Source organism: Jaculus jaculus, chromosome 8 (assembly GCF_020740685.1).
Source record: "Jaculus jaculus isolate mJacJac1 chromosome 8, mJacJac1.mat.Y.cur, whole genome shotgun sequence".
Taxonomy (NCBI): Eukaryota; Metazoa; Chordata; class Mammalia; order Rodentia; family Dipodidae; genus Jaculus; species Jaculus jaculus.
This window is the reverse complement of record NC_059109.1, coordinates 115,307,312-115,327,139: the sequence shown is the minus strand read 5'-3', so window position 1 is coordinate 115,327,139 and position 19,828 is coordinate 115,307,312. Positions and strand designations below refer to the sequence as shown.

The 19,828-nt window shown below is 44.5% G+C and overlaps 1 protein-coding gene and 1 pseudogene across 1 annotated transcript in view; one reads left to right on the top strand and one right to left on the bottom strand.

Moving 5' to 3' along the window:
• The window catches only part of LOC123462896 (cyclic nucleotide-binding domain-containing protein 2-like), a 61,905-nt gene that overhangs the window by 24,193 nt on the left and 17,884 nt on the right, over positions 1–19,828 (bottom strand). Inside the window, exons 5-7 of the mRNA XM_045157063.1 lie at positions 18,672–18,828; positions 17,791–17,942; positions 15,065–15,203 (exon numbers count right to left, since the gene is read on the bottom strand). Of these exons, the coding sequence (XP_045012998.1) occupies positions 15,065–15,203; positions 17,791–17,942; positions 18,672–18,828 (448 nt within the window). The remainder of the gene's footprint in view (positions 1–15,064; positions 15,204–17,790; positions 17,943–18,671; positions 18,829–19,828) is intronic.
• On the top strand, positions 1,242–11,635 carry LOC123462762 (annotated as a pseudogene).

The window sequence follows — 19,828 nt, the reverse complement described above, 5'->3', positions numbered from 1 at the left end:
GGCTAATGAGCTCTAAAGTTGAAAACTACTGGATAAAAATCTTAGAAAAGCCATTGTTTTTCCTCCTTCTCTCTGTCTGGAATGCCTATGTAATGGCTGGAATAACAGCCATAATGTGAACATTGGAATGATGAGAGTGAGAAGCTAGAGAGGACCTGGACTCTTGACGACTTCCAGAACAGCTGTCCTAAATCTGGAATGCTTACTTCTAGACTAGTGCATTAAGAAAAATAAAAGAACATGTATGGAGCCGTTTGTAGTGGTTTTCTGTGATCTGCTTGCACAGAAGCAACTCTAACAGGTTCTCAGCACAGACATCCAAGTCTGTGTATGGGGTCATTAAAGCAGCTCACAAATGCTCAAGTTCTCCTCCTGAGCACATAGTAGGATTGTACTTTTCACCCTTGGAATCAGCCTTGCTGCTTTGGTAAGTTTTCTTAGCAAATGGACAGGTGATAGGCTAGGTAGATACATTAAAAGCTAGCCCTTAATTCTTAACATTTCCTTCTCCTGCCTTACTGACCAGGGAAGTATGGATCAAGATAGGGTCCCCAAGCCAAGAATGGTGGCACAGCCTTTAAGCCCAGAATTAAGGAGGCTGAGGCAGGGGATCTTTAGTTCAAGGTCAGCATGGGCCAACATAAGCCTCAGAGAGAGAGAGAGAGGAAGAGAGAGAGAGAGAGAGAGAGAGAGAGAGAGAGAGAGAGAGAGACCAGGAGGAAGAAAGAAAGGAAGGGAGGGAGGGAAGAAGGGAGGACAGAAGGAAGGGAGGAAAGGAGGGAGGAAGAATTTCTAGTGGCTTGGGCCCCTGAGTGAGCGTAAGCCAAGACCTCCCCAGTGATGTGCCATAGGCAAGTACTATGAGAAAAAAGTTAATACGAACGTAGTTATCACTGCACCGAGCCTTGAGGATTGTTTACAAATGCAACACAATATTTTATTTTATCTTAACTTAATATCTGTGTTTTATTATCAACCTGGGAATAATTCCTAAAGGTGTGCATGTTCTATTTTTTTTTCTTATTTTCATTTGTCAAGGTAAGGTCTCACTTTAACCCAGGCTGACCTGGGATTTACTATGTCGTCTCAGGCTGGCCTTGAACTCATAGAGATCTTCCTACCTCTGCCTCCAAAGTGCTGGGATTAAAGGCATGCGCCACCATGCCTGTCCTAAATTTTGATACACATTATCAAACTGCACTGTGGAAAGGTTATCTCAGCTTACACTCCAGTAGTGCATGATGGAGCCTGTTACATTTTTGCCAACAATGGGTTTTGCCAATCTGACAGGTAAGAAAAATATGTCAGGACTGGGAGTATATCTCCACAGGAGAGCACTTTCCTAGCATGTATGAGGTCCTGGGTTTGCACCACAGAACAGAAAAAAAAATTTTCTATGTTTGTAAAATCCTACCTGTTTGTTTATTTATTTATGTATATGCACATGTGCACTCCAGGGCCTCGCTGCTGCAAAGGGACTCCAGAAACTGGGACCATTTTTATGTATCTGGGCCAACAGGCTTTGCAAGCCAGCATTTTTAACACTGAGCTCTTTCCAGCCACTTACCTTTTTTTACCATTTTTTTTCCTTTAAATGGGGACTAGAGAGATGGCTTAGCAGTTAGAGGGGCTTGCCTGAGAAGCCTAAGGGCCCAGGTTCAATTCCCTAGTACTCACATAAGCCAGAATCACAAGAGGGTTCAGGCTTCTGGAATTTGTTTGCAGTGACTGGAGGCCCTGTTGCACCCATTCTCCCTCTCTCTCAAATAAATATGTAAGTAAATAAATATAATACTTAAAAATATAGGAACCCTAAGAGATATATAAAGGGCTGAGGCTAAAGAAAGGTTGCTGTTGATAAGTAAGGAGAATAGAATCTAATGAGCCCTCATTCTATGGCAGGCATTGTACCTGGAGCCTTATTCAACATTCATTCCCCAGTCATCAACCAAGTACTGTAGGTGCCAAAGAAACATGAAGTTTCCTCTTGGAAAGCCTTTCGTGCATCTCTGCTTGTATCTGTATCTGTGGTGAGAGCTACAGTGTGGCCTAAAATAGCATGCTGCTCAGAATGGATCACGGACATTGATTGTTCTTCAGATGCAGCAAGAGTCAGATATTCCAACTTCCCACAATGTCAAGGACACAGGACCATCTGTTGCTGTGCTCACCCTCTACTGGCAGTAAAAGTAAAGTTCACTGAGTTTCTGTCTGAGGAAGTCTGAACACAAGGAGCTGGCTGGGCAGGGGCTGGAGAGATGGCTTAGCAGTTAAGGTGTTCGCCTGCAAAACCTAAGGACTCAGATTCAATTCTCCAGGACCCATGTAAGTCAGATGCACAAGGTGACACACGCATCCAGAGTTCATTTGCAGTGGCTGGAGGCCCTGGTGCCCCCACTCTCTCTTTTTCTCTCTCTGCCTTTCTCTCTCACAAATAAATAAAAGTAAAAATATATATATATTTTTAGAAAGTTTATGGAAGCTTTTCACATGAAGGATCAGAGTTTAGAAAACTTTCTAAGGAACAAACTACACTCCTTTGCTGGCACAGGGTCCCCACCTGCTGTCTTAAGATGACCTTGGCTTTACTTTTCTCAGAATAAAGTCCCAGCACCATTGAAGAGTTACCTGCGGCACTTACTTAAGTTCTGAAATTAACCTACCTCTGAGGAAAGACAGGAATCTGCCCATTATAAAAGTACCTGCACCTGACCAGGCGTGGTGGCGCAAGCCTTTAATCCCAGCACTCTGGAGGCAGAGGTAGGAGGATCTCTGTGAGTTTGAGGCCACCCTTAGTGAATTCCAGGTCAGCCTGGGCTAGAGCGAGACCCTTCCAAAAAAAAAGTACCTAACCTGGAGAGATGGCTCAGCAGTTAAGGCTCTTGCCTGCAAAGCCTAAGGATCTGACTTCAATTTCCCAGTACCCATGTAAAGCCAGATGCACAAAGTGGTCCATGCATCTGGAGTCTGTCTGCAGTCGCTGGAGGTCTTGGCATTCTCTCTGTCTGTCCTCTTCTATCCCTATTTTTGCTTGCAAATAAATAAATATATATTTTTAAAGTATCCTAGGCAGGAGCTAGACAGTTGGCTCAGTGGTTAAAGGTGCTTGCTTGTGAAGCCTGGGTTCAATAACCCAGTGCCCAAGTGAACCCAGAGGCACAGAGTGGCACATGCATTTGGGGGTCATTTGCAGTGGCAGAAGGCCCTGGCACGCTCATTCTCTCTCTCTTTCTCTGTCTGACTCTTTCTCTCTGTTGTCTGTCTCTCTCAAATCAATAAATAAAAATATTTTTTTAAAATACCCTAGGGCTGGAGAGATGGCTTAGCGGTTAAGGCACTTGCACGGGAAGCCCGAGAATTCCTGTTCCAATCCTTCAGATCTCACGCTGTACTGCCAGCAAGTGATGCAAGCATGCAATGCCACGCATGCACACAAGGTGGTGCATGTGTCCTATTCACAGCAGCTGAAAAGCTCTGGTGTGTCTGTCCTCTCTCTCTCTCAAAAAAAATACAGTAGTGCCGGGTGTGGTGGAGCACGCCTTTAATCTCAGCATTTGTGAAGTAGAGGTAGGAGGACTGCTGAGAGTTCGAGGCCACCCTGAGACTACATAGTGAATTTCAGGTCAGTTTGGGCTACAGGGAGACCCTATCTCAAAAAAATAAAACATAAAAAGTACCCTAGCCATTTCATTCTTACTTAAGTTACTTAAATTTACAAACTCCTCTCTTCAATAATTAATTAAGTTAGGGGAGAGAGAGAAGAGAGAATGGGCACACCAGGGCCTCTTGTCGCTATAAGTAGGCTCCAGGGAAGCCTAGGCTACAGAGTGAGACCTTTTCTCTATAAAATAAGCAAGGCAATTCTCAGGCTCTTCCAAGAGCTATTACAACCAATACTCCAGAAAGGAAGGCGGATCATTAACAAGATTTCCACGAATTCTGATGCATACTAAAGTTAAAGAACCCTGGGGCTGGGGAGATAGCTCAGTGGTTAAAGACACTTGCTTGCAAAGCCTGCTGGCCCTGGGTTCACGCCTTCAGTTTCCTAGTATCTATGTAAAGCCAGATTTACAAGGTGGTACATACATCTGGAGTTTGTTTACAGTGGCTCGAGGCCCTAGCGCTCCTATTCTATCTGCCTCTCTCTCTCACTCTCTCAAAGAAATAATATTTTTTGATGCAAGTTGAACAAACTGGCTTTTTTTTTTTTTTTAATGCGAGAGAGCAAGATAGAGAGAATGGGAGTGCTAGGTTCTCCAGCCACTACAACTGAACTCCAGATGCCCCGTGCATCCACTTGGGTACATGTGTGACCTTGTGCCCTTGCATCACTTTGTGCATTTGGCTTATGTGGGACCTGGAGAGTCAAACATGAGTCTGTAAGCTTTGCAAGTAAGCGCCTAACCACTAAGCCATCTCTCCGGCCCCTGACTTTGCCTTTTATGTGTGAGAGCAAATGCAGCGGTGGTGGTGGGGGGGGGAATTGGTGCACTAGGGCCTCCAGCCACTGTAAATGAACTCCAGATGCCTGTGTCACCTTGTGCACATGTGCAACCTTGAGTGATTGTGTCACCTTGTGATGCAACTAAATTTTTTTTAAAAAAGTAAAACACAGGGTTGGAAAGATGGCTTAGTGATTAAGGTACTTGCCTACAAGACTTAAGGACCCAGGTTCAATTTTCCAGAACCCACATAAGCCAGATATACATGGTGGCACATGCTTCTGGAGTTCATTTGCAGTGGCTACAGGCCCTAGCCCTCCCATTCCTTCCCTCTCTCATAACTAAATAAATAAAAATAAAATATTTTAAGAAATAAAATAAAAGTGAAACACAGCCAGGCATGGTGGTGCATGCCTTTAATCCCAACATTCGGGAAGTAGGAGAAGTGCTATGAGTTTGAAGCCACCCAAGACTACAGAGTGAATTCCAGGTCATCTTGGGCTTAGAGCTAGACCCTACCTCAAAGGGGAAAAAAAAGCTGAAGCACAACAAAAAACATCCCCATCTGGACATGGTGGTCAGCACTCAGGAGCCTAAGGCAGAAACAGTAAATCTGGTCCTTTAAAAAAAAAAAAGTCATGTTAAAAAAAATTAAACACACACACACACACACACACACACACACACACACACACAGAGTCATGTGAGGGCTGGAGAGATGGCTTAGCAGCTAAGTGCTTGCCTGTGAAGCCTAAGGATCCCGGTTCGAGGCTTGGTTCCCCAGGACCCACGTTAGCCAGATGCACAAGGGGGCGCAGGTGTCTGGAGTTCGTTTGCAGTGGCTGGAAGCCCTGGAGCGCCCATTCTATCTCTCTCTTTCTGTCTCTTTCTCTCTCTGTCACTCTCAAATAAATAAATAAATAATGAACAAAAAAAAGATGTGAAAATAAATAAATAAAAAAGTGATGTGCCTTACCAAAGTGCTGAAGAGAAGTGACAGTGGAGTGTTCAGTACTAAGTGAGACATCTGTATCACTCCCTCCAGGGCTCAGGGAGCATTTTAGAAGAGGTGGCAGATAGAATGTAAGAGCAAAAGAAACTTGAGGAGTGCTTTGCAATACTGCCTTCCAGATGCAGAGTGGCTGTGATATTCAAAGCCTCACAGCCTGAGGCTACATGGTGAATTCTAGGTCAGCCTGGGCTTGAATAGACCCTACCTAGAAAAACATAAATAAGTAAAGTCACTGTGGCTGGTGGTACCAACAAAAGACCTGCATAATAAGAGGGGAAAAGAATAATGGCATCAAAATAAGAGTCTAGCTGGAAAGAAGGGGATTGGTGGAGGGAGGATTTGTGAGGGAAAAGGGAAGGAGGTGGGAGGGGATTATGATCATGGTTTATTATCTATATGTATGGAGGTTGTCAATGAAAAGTTTTAAAAGATTGGGCTACAGAGATGGTGCAGCGGTTAAGGCATTTGCCTGCAAAGCCTAATATAATGACTCAGTTTCGATTCCCCAGTACCCATGTAAAGCTGAATGGTGCATGCATCTGGAGTTTTGTTTGCAGTGGCTAGAGGCCCTGTTGCGCCCATTCTTTCTCTGTCTTTCTATCTCTTTCTGCTTGCAAGTGAATAAATACATCTTTTTAAAAAAGGTTAAGAACTAAGAAATGGGAAAAAATAAAATCGTGTGTGTATGACGTGGGGAGAGGCACACATGCCCTGGTATGTGTGTGGAGATCTGAGGACAACCTCTGGGTGTTTGTCCACACCTTCCACTTTGCTTGAGAAAGGGTCTTCCTTATGTTTTGAATTTGCCTCTTCATGTATGCCAGTCTAGCTGGCCATGAACGCAGCGATTCTCCTGGCTCTGCCCTCCCATTGTTGTAGGCATGTTGGAATCACAGGCCCATGTGCCACTTTGCATCCAGCCTTCCACGGGTGTCGGAGACTGGGACCAGCAGATTTGCAAGAAAGCACCTTTAACTGTGGGGCCACCTCTCCAGCCCCCTAGTTCCTTTTGAAAGTGTAGATAACCACTTCATTTCCAGGGCTCCTTTGCAGCAAAGGTCTTGGATGTGATTTGGATGCCACTGACCTGATGCGCAAGGGTTAGTTTGTGACATCACAGCTGTTCATTGCTTTAGTCAGTGGCTAGAGGAGTGGCTTTCTGAACATGGCAAAAGTAGTAGAGAACCCACAGCAGCCTAGTTCTAGAAGGACTACAAGGCTTGAAGTTGTTTGTACATCATTTTCTGCAGGTTCCCCGCCTCTTCACCTCTCCATTAAATCCCAGTTGAAGAATCGACAATAATTCCCTTTCTACTCACATAACTAGACTTATTCTGGGGCCAGTCTCAGAGATCAGAATCAACAAGGCATCCCCTAGTGGTGCTAGTAAGTTTAACAAGTAGCTCTTTGAAAAAAGCAAAGTATTAATGTACATAAATCTTACTGTTACGAAGGATGTGTCGGCTGGGCATTGTGGCGCACACCTTTAATCCCAGCACTCCGGAGGCAGAGATGGGAGGATGGCTGTGAGTTTGAGGCCAGCCTGGGCTACAGTGAGACCCTGCCTCACAAAAATAAAAACAAAACAAAGCAAACAAAACACTATGAGTTCTCAAGCTAAATATTGTGATTCACACCCATAATCCTCAATTTAGGAAGCTGAGGCAGGTAAATTACTATGAGTTCAAGGCCAGCTTGGGTGACAGAATGAGATCCTATCTTAAACACATACAAAAAAGGTGAGTTCTATGTTTATTACCCTTGTTTCTCATATCTATTTAATTATGGGCTTACATAATTTAATTAGAATGTTGTATTTATTATTTATTTGCAAGGAAGGAGAGAGAGAAATGGGTGCAGCAGGGCCTATGGCCAGTGCCAATGAACTCCAGATGCATGTGTCACTCTGCAGCTGGCTTTACATGAGCACTGGAGAATCAAACCCCGGCCGTCAGGCCCTGCAAATAAGTGCCCATAACTGCTGAGCCATCTCTCTCACTCAACATATATAATTTAGTTTTGTGTTTATATTCGTGCATATGATGCGTGTGTGTGCACACACACATGCTCAGGTGTGTGAGTTTGGGTATGCATGTGCCACGGCATCTGTGTGGAGGTCAGCGGACAGCTTTCAAATGTCAGTCCTCACCTTCCACCTCCTTAGAGGCAGGGCTCTTCATCATGTACTGCTCCATTCACCAGGCTAGCTGGCCCTCGAGCCCCCGGGAAGTTCACCCATCTCTGCCTCCCATCTCACCATAGGCGTGCTGAGATTATAGAAGCCTGCCACAGCTTCCAACTTTTACATTGGGGTCAAAGGTTCCAAACTCAGGCTCTCATGTTCAACTGCTTTACCCACGGAGCTGCCCCTTGAGGCCATAATTTAACTTTTAATAATTATCTATTGCTCTCCCTTTGGGGCCTTGACATTCTTAGTCTAGGCTTATAGTCATTTTATTTTATTGCATTTAATGTTCTCTGCTTGGAATATTGTGGCCCCAGGCAAAGTACAAGACTTTATTTATTTATTTATTTATTTGAGAGTGACAGACACAGAGAGAAAGACAGATAGAGGGAGAGAGAGAGAATGGGCGCGCCAGGGCTTCCAGCCTCTGCAAACGAACTCCAGAAGCGTGCGCCCCCTTGTGCATCTGGCTAACGTGGGACCTGGGGAACCGAGCCTTGAACCGGGGTCCTTAGGCTTCACAGCCTAGCGCTTAACCGCTAAGCCATCTCTCCAGCCCTATTTATTTATTTTTTAAGATTTTTATTTGCAAGGAGAGAGAAGGAAAAGAGATAATGGATGCGCCAGGGCGTCTTGCAGCTGCAAATGCCCTCCAGACACATGTTCCACTTTGTGTATCTGGCTTTATGTGGATATTGGGGAGTCGAACCTAGGCAGTCAGACTTGCAAGCAAGTACCTTAACCACTGAGCAATCTCTCCAGCCCCTGCAAGGCATTTTAGATCTGGGCACACAGAAGACACCATGAAGAGATCTTTACCACCCACTCAGAAAACCCACTCTTCTTTTTCCTGCCTGCTAGTCTTGTCTTCCTTCTAGCAGTTGCCTGGTTCATTGGCTTTCTTGTTTATGCTCCTTGCCAAGCTTTCGGACAAGTTTTCTAACTGTATCTTCAGAGCCAGTGAAGGCCTGGCACTTAGTCAACATGTGCTGCTTATTGAATGACTATTGAATGAAATTTTCTATCCCACCCTTTTCTTAGTTGCTCCCACAGACAGAAGAGGGCGCTGTTCATTTCCATTTGATGTATGTGAAGACATGATGAAATGGAATGTTTTCTGGACCTCCTTCCCCTAAACCTGTCCTTCCTCATTTCAGACCAACAGCTAATGGTGTGGGGTGGGAGCAGGTTGATTCTTTTATGTGTTCCCTCTCTCTCTCTTTCTTTCTCTCAAATAAATTAAAAAATATATACATATTTTTTTTTGTTTTTCAAGGTAGGCTCTCACTCTAGCTCAGGCTGACCTGGAATTCACTATGTAGTCTCAGGGTGGCCTTGAACTCTCCGTGTTCCTCCTACCTCTGTCTCCCGAATTCTGGGATTAAAGGCATGCGCCACCATGCCTTGCTAAAATATATATTTTTTAAAAGGCTGGAGAGATGGTTTAGAGGTTAAGGTGCTTGTCTGTGAAGCCCAGGGACGCAGGTTTGACTCCCCAGTACCCACGTAAGCCAGATGCACAAGGCAGTGCTAGTGTCTAGAGTTCGTTTGTAGTGGCTGGAGGCCCTAGTGTGGCCATTCTTTATCTTTCTCTCTCTAAAATAAATATATAAGTAAGCCATATATATATATATATTGGTTTTTCGAGGTAGGATCTTTGGTCCTACTCTGGTCCAGGCTGACCTGGAATTAACTCTGTAGTCTCAGGGTGGCCTTGAACTCATGGCGATCCTCCTACCTCTGCCTCCTGAGTGCTGGGATTAAAGGCGTGCTCCACCATGCCTGGCTTAAAACAGTTTTTTAGAAAGATTCTTTTTAAAATTAGTTTTGTATTCAGTGAATACAGTCAAGTTGGTACCATTGTTAGCCTCCTTCCTGTCTCCCCCTACACAGGGACTCTCCTTGTTAGGGTATATGGGTCTTGCATTGTGCGGTTAGCCATCAGTTATGGGTAGGAGGAAATATCTCTGTGTATCATGACCCAACATATGGCTCTGACATTTTTTCCGCCCCCTCTTCTGCAAATTTCCCTGAGCCATGTTGGATTCATTTTAGGTCTGCTTTGGTGATGAGGTCTTGGGAGTCTCTGTGTCTCTGGATATCTGGCTTGGTAGAAGTTGATTGCTCTCTGTGTCTATCTACTTCACCCTTGTGCTGGTACCAGGTTTGCAAAGAAAACAGCACTCTTGCTTGTTTCCCCAACTATTCTAAAAAGATTCTTTTTTTGTGTGGATGAACTGGTAATGATCAGTCCCTTTAATGTTACCAATTTACAATGAACTATTTTGGAGTTTCATTAAATTCAGAGTATTCATTGGTCACTGGAAAGCACCTTTTGTTTCCACCCCTCCTTCCTGACTTCTGGTCCTCATTGAGGTGATTTTTTTTCTTTCTTCTTTTCTTTGAGGTAGAGCCTTTCCTGTCTCAGGTTGATCTGAATTCATTATATAGTCTCAGGCTGGCCTCAAACTCATGGCAATCCTACCTCTGCCTCCTGAGTGCTGCAATTAAAGGTGTGTGCCACCACACTAGTTGAGATGTGTATCACTTACTTTCCAGAGGTCTCTAGAAGATATTTCTCTTACAGATGAAGTTAAGAGAAGCTAAGTGATAGGTCCATTGGTCATGCAACTAACATTGCCTACTTTTCATCCTATGTGAAGACAATTGCATGTAGTGAATGCTGTGGAATTACAGCACATTGAATCTTTTTGTATGAGCCTTGATTTTGCTGGTGAATACACTGATAGTGTGACCCAATTCAACTCCATTTTGGGTTAAGGGTTTCTGGAATTGGCCACAGGATTTTTATGAATCTAAAAGAGCTCCAGACATTACCATAAAGTGAATAAATTCGTGTCTCCTATGTGCATTTTTAAAAAAGTTTTATTTTTATTTTTATTTATTTATTTGAGAAAGAGAGAGAATAGACATGTGTAAACAAACTTCAGATGCATGTGCCACCTTGTGCATCTGGCTTATGTGGGTCCACTAAGCCATCCCTCCAGCACTGCATTTTTTGTTTTTTTTTTTTTTGAAGCAGGATCTGCCTCATTCTAGCCAGGACTTACCTGGATCTCATACTCGGTAGCTCCAGGCTGGCCTTGAACTCACAGTGATTCTCCTACCTCAACCTCCTGAGTACTGGGATTAAAGGTGTGAGCCAGTACACCAGATTTCATATTATCTTTTTATTTTATTTATTGATTTGAGGGAGAGAGAGAAAGGGAAATAGATGAGTAGAGAGAGAAAGAGAATGGGTGCACCAGGGCCTCCAGCCAGTGAAAATGAACTCTAGACACATGTACCACCTTGTGCATCTGGTTTACATGGGTACTGGGGAATCAAACCTGGGCCCTTAGGCTTAGCTTTTTTTTTTTTTTTTTTCGAGGTAGGGTCTCACTCTGGCCCAGGCTGACCTGGAATTCACTATGTAGTCTCAGGGTGGCCTTGAACTCATGGTGATCCTCCTACCTCTGCATCCCAAGTACTGGGATTAAAGGCATGTGCCACCACGCCTGGTTTAGGCTTAGCTTTTTTTCCCTATTTTTCAAGGTAGGTCCTTGAACTCACAGTGATTCTCCTACCTTTGCCTCCTGAGTGCTGGGATCAAAGGTGTGTATCACTATGCCAGGTCATATGATTTTTTTTTTTTTACAAATATTTATATTTAGCTCTTTGGTCTTGGCAGCAAAAGTAAGAGGATGAGGGAATGTCCTCATTTGGAAAGTGGAGCAATAAGACACATACATTGTGTTGCCACTGTGGCTCTAAGGCCTACCACCTTTAGAAGTTCACCTGTGACAAATGTGGCCACTCTGCTAAACATAGCAAGAGAAAGTATAACTGGGGTGCCAAGGCTATGACTGAAATACTACTGGAACTGGGCGAATGAAGCATCTAAAAATTGTCTATTGCAAAATCAGGCATGAATTCCATGACGGAACAATACCTATACCCAAGAGGGTAGCTGTTGCAACATCCAGTTCATCCTGAGAATTTTGGCTGCCAATAATAATAAATGTTCTGATTAAAAAAAATTTTTTTTTGGTATTTCGAGGTAGGGTCTCACTCTAGCCCAGGCTGACCTGGAATTCACTACGTAGTCTCAGGGTGGCCTTGAACTCATGGTGATCTTCCTCAAAAAAAAAAAATACTTTTACCCATTTTTTTGTTTATTTATTTATTTGAGAGTGACAGAGAGAAAGAGAGAGAGAGAGAGAGAGAGAGAGAGAGAGAGAGAGAATGGGTGCACTAGGGCCTCCAGCTACTGCAAACAAGCTCCAGACACGTGCACTCCCTTGTGCATCTGGCTAACGTGGGTCCTGGGGAATTGAGCCTCAAACCTGGGTCCTTAGGCTTCACAGGTAAGTGCTTAACTGCTAAGTCATCTCTCCAGCCCTCAAAAATTTTTTGAAAAAAGTTATTTTCGAGCAGAGAGAGATAGAATAGAGACAGACAGAATGGGCATGCCAGGGCTTCTAGTTACTGCAAATGAACTCCAGATGCATGCAACTCTTTGTGCATCTGACTTTATGTGGGTACTGGAGAACTGAGCCAGGGCCTTTAGGCTTTGTAGGCAAGCACCTTAACAGCTGAGCCATTTTTCCAGCCTTCATTATTATCTTTATTTTTTGGTTTTTCGAGGTAAGGTCTTTTCTAGCCCAGGCTGACCCGGAATTCACTATGGAGTCTCAGGGTGGCCTCGAACTCACGGCAATCCTCCTACCTCTGCCTCCAGAATGCTGGGATTAAAGGCGTGTGCCACCACGCCCCGCATTATTATCTTTTAAAAAATATTTTTATTGGACTCAGTGTCTCAGTACCCATGTAAAGCCAGATGCACAGAGTGGTGCATGCATCTCAGCCTGTTTGCAGCAGCTGGACGCCCTGGTGTGCCCATTCTCTCTCCCTCGCTCCCTCCCTCCCTTTCTCTCTTTCTCCCAGGCGTGGTGGCACACGCCTTTATCCCAGCACTTGGGAGGTTGAGGTAGGAGGATCACTGTGAGTTTGAGGCCAGCCTGAGACTACATAGTGAATTCTATCTAAGTCAACCTGGGCTATAGCAAGGTCCTACCTTGAAAAAAAATCAAAAACTTATTTATTTGAGAGAGAGAGAAAAAAAATAGATCTATCAGGGCCTCTTGCTGCTGCAAACCAAATCCATATGCATGCACCATGTAGTACATCTGGCTTTATGTGGGTACTGAGAAATTGAACCTGGTCTGCAGGCTTTGTAAACAAGCACCTTTAACAGTTGAGCCATCTCTTCAGCCCAGAATTACAATATTATCTTTGTGTGTGTGTGTGTGTGTGTGTGTGTGTGTGTGTGTGTGTTTGCACGTATGCCAGGGGACAACTTCAAGTACCATTCTCAGGAGTTCTTCTATTTTTTTTTCACATTTTCATACATATGGATTGTTTTGATGATATGTGCCTCACATTCTCCCCCTCAGCCACACTGTTCACTTTCTCCTCACCAGTGGCTGCCACACAGAAGAGAATGATTCTTCCTTCCCTGGCAACCTTTCAAGTTCATAGACCCTACAGGGAAGCTTCAACTGTTCTTTGGCTAAGGGGAGAAGATATGCCTCTCAAAAAAACCCTAAATATATGTTTACCCTCTTTGATCCATGCTGCTCTTACGCCTGGTTAGAGAACCTACCTTTGTAAATATTTATTTGAGGGAGAAGTGGAAAGGGACAGGAAAGAAAGAAAGAAAATGGACATGCCAGGGCCTCTTTTGCATCTGGCTACCTGGGCCACCAGACTTTCCAAGCAAATATTTTTAACCTCCAAGCCATCTTCCCAGCCCCGAGAGTCCTCTTTTTACAGATGGTGGTGAATACTGGAGAGATCTGACACCTGCCGGAATGACAAGAAAAGAAAGTGGAGTGACTAGCCCAGGACACGTCGTCTCTCACTGTTCCGAGGTAGGGCCTCTCCTCAGCCTGGCGCTCACCAATTAGGCTAGCCTGGCTGGTCATCAAGCCCCAGGGACTCTCCTGTCTGCCTTTTCGCACAGGTGTAGGTCACCACATCCATCCATCTTTAAAAAATTTTAATATATTTATCTATTTAGTTGAGAGAGATAAGAGGCAGATAGCGAGAATGGGCACGCCAGGGCCTCTAGCCACTGCAAACTACAGATGCTGCACTACCTTGTGCATCTGGCTTTATACGGGTACTGGGGAATCAAACCTTGGTCCTTTGGCTTTGTAGGCAAGTGCCTTAACCTCTAAGTCATCTCTCCAGTATGGTTTTTTTTTTTTTTTTTAAAATATGGGTTGTGGGAATCAAATTAATCTTTCTACTTGCAAGTCAAGCACTTTACTGACTGACTTAGTTCCCAGCCCCACTGTCCGTGTTTTCAAGTGTACATGAATGCTATTGTAATTAATAGTTGTGTGAATACAAAAAATCACTGTGATTACCAACTCACAACACTCCTTAAAATTTAACAATACACTCTTGTAGGCCAGTACAAGCCAGTTCTGTACACAATCAATCTTGCCCCCTCCTTTGCTCTAATGGCTCAGTACCTCATGGCACATCTTCCGTCACCTTCTTTGGGAAGCCCTCCTTAAAGCCTCCAGCCTTGGAGAGTTTCCTCTCTTGAACTTTTGAACCTCACTCAGTTTGTGTATATCACATGGTAGTCGGTACTGATGACTTTGTGTGTGCTTGACATCTAATGGAAGATTTTGTACCAAAGTGTCATCACCTTGGTAAAAACGCAATATATAGGGCTGGAGAGATGGCTCAGCAGCTAAGGTGCTTGCCTGCAAAGCCTAAGGGTCCAGGTTCAATTCCCCAGTACCCATGTAAAGCCAGGTGCTTAAGGTGGCACATGCAGCTGCAGTTGTTTTTGCAGTGGTTAGAGGCCCTGACACACCTATTCTCTCTATCTGCCCCCCTATAGATAAATGAACTATTGTAAAAAACCACAGTCTATATATTTGGTGAGTTACAATGTAAAGAAATGGCAGAGCCAACTCCAATCCAAGTTCTTGAGAAGAGCTTTGGAGCCAGACAGACCTGAGCTGAACCTTGCCCCTGAGCTGACCTATGTGACCTTGGACCCACCTGTGCTCATTTCCTCCTCTGTTAAATGGGAACAATGATCACACCCATCTTAGAGGTGTTGGGGGGGGGTAGGGGGGAGGCTATTGTGACTGAAATGAGAAAAAACGTGAAGCATTATGAAGGACCTCACCTGTGGTTCCAGTTACCTATACTACCAGTCTGAACATAGTGAATGGAAAGTTCCAGGAATACACAGTCTGTAAGTTTGTAATTGCACACCCCTCTGAGCAACACGATTACACTTCATGCCATCCAACTCTGTCCTGCATGGGAGAAGAACCATGCCTTTGGCCAGTGTGTCCATACTATTATGCTACCTGCCTGTCACCGGATTCTCACCTTGCAGATAAATATGACAAAGGATGAATCCATAAAGTTCTTCGACACCACCTGTCCGCTCGAGAACTTCTCTATCCTTCCCAGGCTTACCAGTGTCCGGAGTTTCTCATCAGTCCAAGATTGAAACAGATCCAGTTGCCTGAAGGGAAAAGCCTGTTAGGATCCATCACCCTCCATTACATAGGGAACCCAGAGTTCAGCTTCTTCTAGAAAGGGACCACTCTGTTCAACTCTTGCAAATGCCCAGAGTGGAATATTTCCCCATGACCCACTGTAACCCATGTTCTGTGCTCCCTTCTCTCTTTTTTTTTAAAGTTAACTATTTATTTATTTATTTGAGATAGTAAGAGAGAAAGAGGCAGAGAGAGAAAGAGAAAGAGAGAGAGAAAGAAAGAAAGAATGGGTATGCCAGGGCCTCTCGCCAATGCAAACAAATTCCAGATGCATGCACCACCTTATACATCTGGCTTATGTGGATCCTGGGGGATTGAACCAAGGTCCTTTGGCTTTGCAGGCAAACACCTTAACCGCTAAGCCATCTCTCCAGCCCATGTGATCCCTTCTCAAGGCCTTCTCTCCAGCCAAATGCATCCACTTTGTTGCTGCTCATAGAACCCTGGGGTGATATATGCAACACCTTGCTTCTCTCACTCTGCTCCTTCACTTAAGAACCTTCTTTCTGAACCGGGTGTGGTGGCTCATGCCTTTAATCCCAAAATTTGGGAGGCAGGGGTAGAAGGATTGCCATGAGTTCAAGGCCATCCTGAGACTACCAAGTGAATTCCAGGTCAGCCTGGGCTAGAAGGAGACGCTACCTTAAAAAAAAAAAAAAATTAACCAGGCGTGGTGGTGCACGCCTTTAATCCCAGCACTCGGGAGGCAGAAGTAGGAGGATCGCCATGAGTTCGAGGCCTCCCTGAGACTCCATAATGAATTCTGGGTCAGCCTAGGCTAGAGTGAGACCCTACCTCAAAAAAACAAAAAACAAACAAACAAACAAAAACCTTCTTTTTTTTTTATTTATTTGAGAGAGAAAGAGAGAATGGGTGTGTCAGGGCCTCCTACCACTGCAAACGAACTCCAGACACATGTGTCACTTTGTGCATCTGGCTTTATGTGGGTGCTGAAGTATCAAATTCAGGCATCAGGCTTTGCAAACAAACACCTTTAATCCACTTAGCCACCTCTCCATCCTGGTTCTCAAATTTTTATTTTGCTTTGCTTTGATCTGTCAAATAAACTCAAATAAATTCAATTGGTCTGTAGAATTTTCCTTTTAACAATGCTATGAGCTGAAGTTCAGTTGTCAGACCTATTTTTCCACAATTTGAAAACATAAAATTAGTCTTCCCTTCAGAACCCCTCCAGGCCTCAACCCCTCCATGACACTACCTCTTCTTGCTCAGTCACAGGGGCCAGACCACTCAGTTCAGTATACTTCTCTATGGCTGTGTAACCATACAACCTGCACTTTTGGGGCCAGTCCAGATACTTCCTTGGGTTTTCTTTTTTTTTTTTTTTTTTTAACAGAGAGGCAAATAAACTAAATACATATGCTTTAGTTTAATCGTCCTTAGATGGCCTTTCAAGTATATGTTCAATACAAAAATGTTTTTGTGGCTGGAGAGATGGCTTAGAGGTTAAGGTACTTTCCTGCAAAGCCTAATGACCTGAGTTCAATTCCCCAGTACCCATGTAAAGCCAGAAGCACAAAGTGGCACATGAATCTGGAGTTCATTTACAGTGGCTGGAGGCCCTGGTGTGCCATTCTCTGTCTCTCTTCTCTCTCTCTCTCTCTCTGCTTGCAAATAAATAAATAATTTAAAAACCAAAAAAATATTTAAAAAAAAACAACAAAAATGTTTGTGTGTGTGTAGGTGTGTTGCCTGGATTTTGGTCTTTACATATGGTCCCCATAGATAACATGCTTTCTTTCTGACTCATGGTTATAATTATTTACTTACTGTTCTTCTTCTTTGTTTTTTCCATCTCATGTATCTCAGGCTGGCCTCAAACCCACTATGGAGCACAGAATAGCCATGATCACCTTCTGAACCTCCTGCCTCTACCTCCAAAGTTCTGGCGTCAAATTTTGTGGCCTTCCAAGTGCTAGAAGCCACCATGCCCAGCTTCATTTTTTCAATATTTACTTACATATTTTTTTGTTGAGCATCACATGTGCTTGGCAATGTGACAATAGGAGGATCAGAAGGGTGAAAGGACAAGTTTTGTCCCTGCCATCATACTGCTTATTATTGGACATGGCATGCAAACTATAAAGAACTTACCTCACAATGGAAAGTCACACTATAGGTAGAGGCTTTAAAAGAACACAGGGTACAACTGAAGAATAGACCCTGTATATTCTGAGGCAGATGAGGTAGGTCAGTGAGACCCAGGGACTTCTGAATCATTCTTGACTTGTACCCATCCTAAACCTTGGCACTTTCATCTATAAACTGAAGAAAAGACGAGAAACTCCTCAGGGTAGTGAATGGGAGATAGATGTGAGAAAAGGCCCTGCTTGGCCTAGCCTGTTTCAATCTGTGAGCTATTCTGATGTTTGCTGTTCCACAAGGAAGGGGAGCTGGGACCCAAAGACCAAGCAGAAGTTGGGCTAGACAGACAACTTGGAACGGAGATGGTTTTCTGGTTCCCACCAGGCCAAGGGCAAAATCAAATACTAATAAAGGAAGAGAAAAAGATGCTGAGTGATGGAGCCTTACCTGAAGAATTCATATCGATACTGTGTTTCCTTTTGAACTTCCTCATCAAGCTTGTTAGCAAGGAAGTCCTCTCTGTCAACTACCAGGAACTCCGACTCTTCCATGCACACCACGGTGGCCCTCCTTACTGCAGAGTTCAGAAGACCCATTTCCTGTTGGGCAAATAGGGACAAGGACAAGTGTTGAGGCCACCTCCAACTTCCTGCTTATGGTCCTGCACATATTTTCCCTGTTTCAGTCTCCTTCCAGAAATCTCCAGGCTTCAGGTTCCCTTGTCCCCACTCCATACTCCTGCTCATTCCCCCACTACACACACCCTTTATCTGCTGCTTGTAGAAAAGAAGCAGAGGGCTGAAGAAATGGCTGAGCGGTTAAGGCATTTGCCTGCAAAGCCAAAGGACCACGGTTTGATTCCCCATGACCCACATTAAGCCATATGCAGAAAGGGGCACATGCATCTGGAGCTCACATCTGGAGTTCATTTGCAGTGGATGGAGGCCCTGGTGTACCCATTTTCTCTCTCTCTCACACACACATCTGTCTGTCTTTCTCGCTCTTAAATAAATAAACAAAAATAAAATAAAATAGAAAAAAAAAGAAGCAATAGAGGAAACTGGAGAGGTCCACGTGTAGAGTCACTGCATGTATGAGGGGCTAAACAGGGAATGTACTCCTTTAGCATCAGCGGAGAGATCGGCTCTGGACATTACCTGGTCCAATTCATTCAGCATTTGACAAATAAGGGGCCCACACTAGTCAGTGGCTTGCACAGAGTTTGATAAAGCAGGTTAGAGCCTGGCTAAGATGCTGGAGCAAGAGTGCTGTTCACACCTCAACCCCGACCCCAAGCACTGGAAATGAGGCCCTTCCCCTTGGCTTACCCCAAAACAGCCACCCTTGTGCAGCAATGTCGGGTGAGGGTCCAGAAAGGCGCTGCTGCCATCATCATCCTCGGTCACCGCGACTGTGCCCAGATAGATGAAATAGAAGCTGTTGCCCCTCTGCCCTTTCTTGACGATCACACGCCTGCGACCAAACCTGGGGAAAGACCATGGCCATGTGATCTGGTGGCAACGAGGAGGCGGGGGCATACCAGGAAGAGCTCTGAACTCCTTTGCCTGGGGTATGAAAGCACAGGCTTGAACCAGGAGAGACTTTGGAGGAGTTCAGAGAGTCCATCAAGCTGAACCGTCCATCACCTATCCAACTATTTGCCCTAGTTCAACTGAGGCTCCCCGCAAGCATGGACTTTGTCAAGTCTGGCTCACTGCTGAATGTACTCAGGACCCAGTAAATGCCCAGCTGACAGAGCTAGGTGAGTGACTGAATAGAAGATGAAAACAATGCCTGTGTTTGTAGAACAGCTAAATAATTATGAGAGTCAGACAAGGATCCCAATCCTGGTTCTGCCCACACTTGGATGACACAACAGGTCATAGCCTGTCTTTGAGCCTCACTTTTGTTCTCTTTGTCTTTTCATGGCAGTGTATCTGTGTATGTGTGTAGGGATTGAGGGGGGTTCAGATAGGGTCTCATGTAGTGTAAGTCTGGACTTGAACTTACTATGTAGCCAAGGATGACCTTAAACTCCTAATCTTCCTGCTCCCACCTCCCAAATGCTGAGATTACAGGCATGTCCACCACATGCAGCCAGCTGGGAAATATGGATGAACATGCCTAGAAAGAGACAGATAAGGGCTGGGCAGATAGCTCACTGGGTAAAGTCTTTGCCAAAATGCTAGGAATAGGGGTACATGCCCTAATCCAGCTCCAGAGAGACAGATACAAGGAGTCTAGCTGAATCAGGGGACGCTCAGCGCACTGACAGACCCTGTGGATTGAGGGAGACTCCCAGTACTGACCTCTAGTCTCCATATTCACATGCACATACACACATGGATGCAAGCCATGCACACACCATACACATACACCTGCTCATACATGCACACGCTCATACATGCACCTACACATGCAACAACAGATATATGAAAGAGACATATAAATGGTGGCATTGGGCCTGGAGAGATTGGTCAGTGGT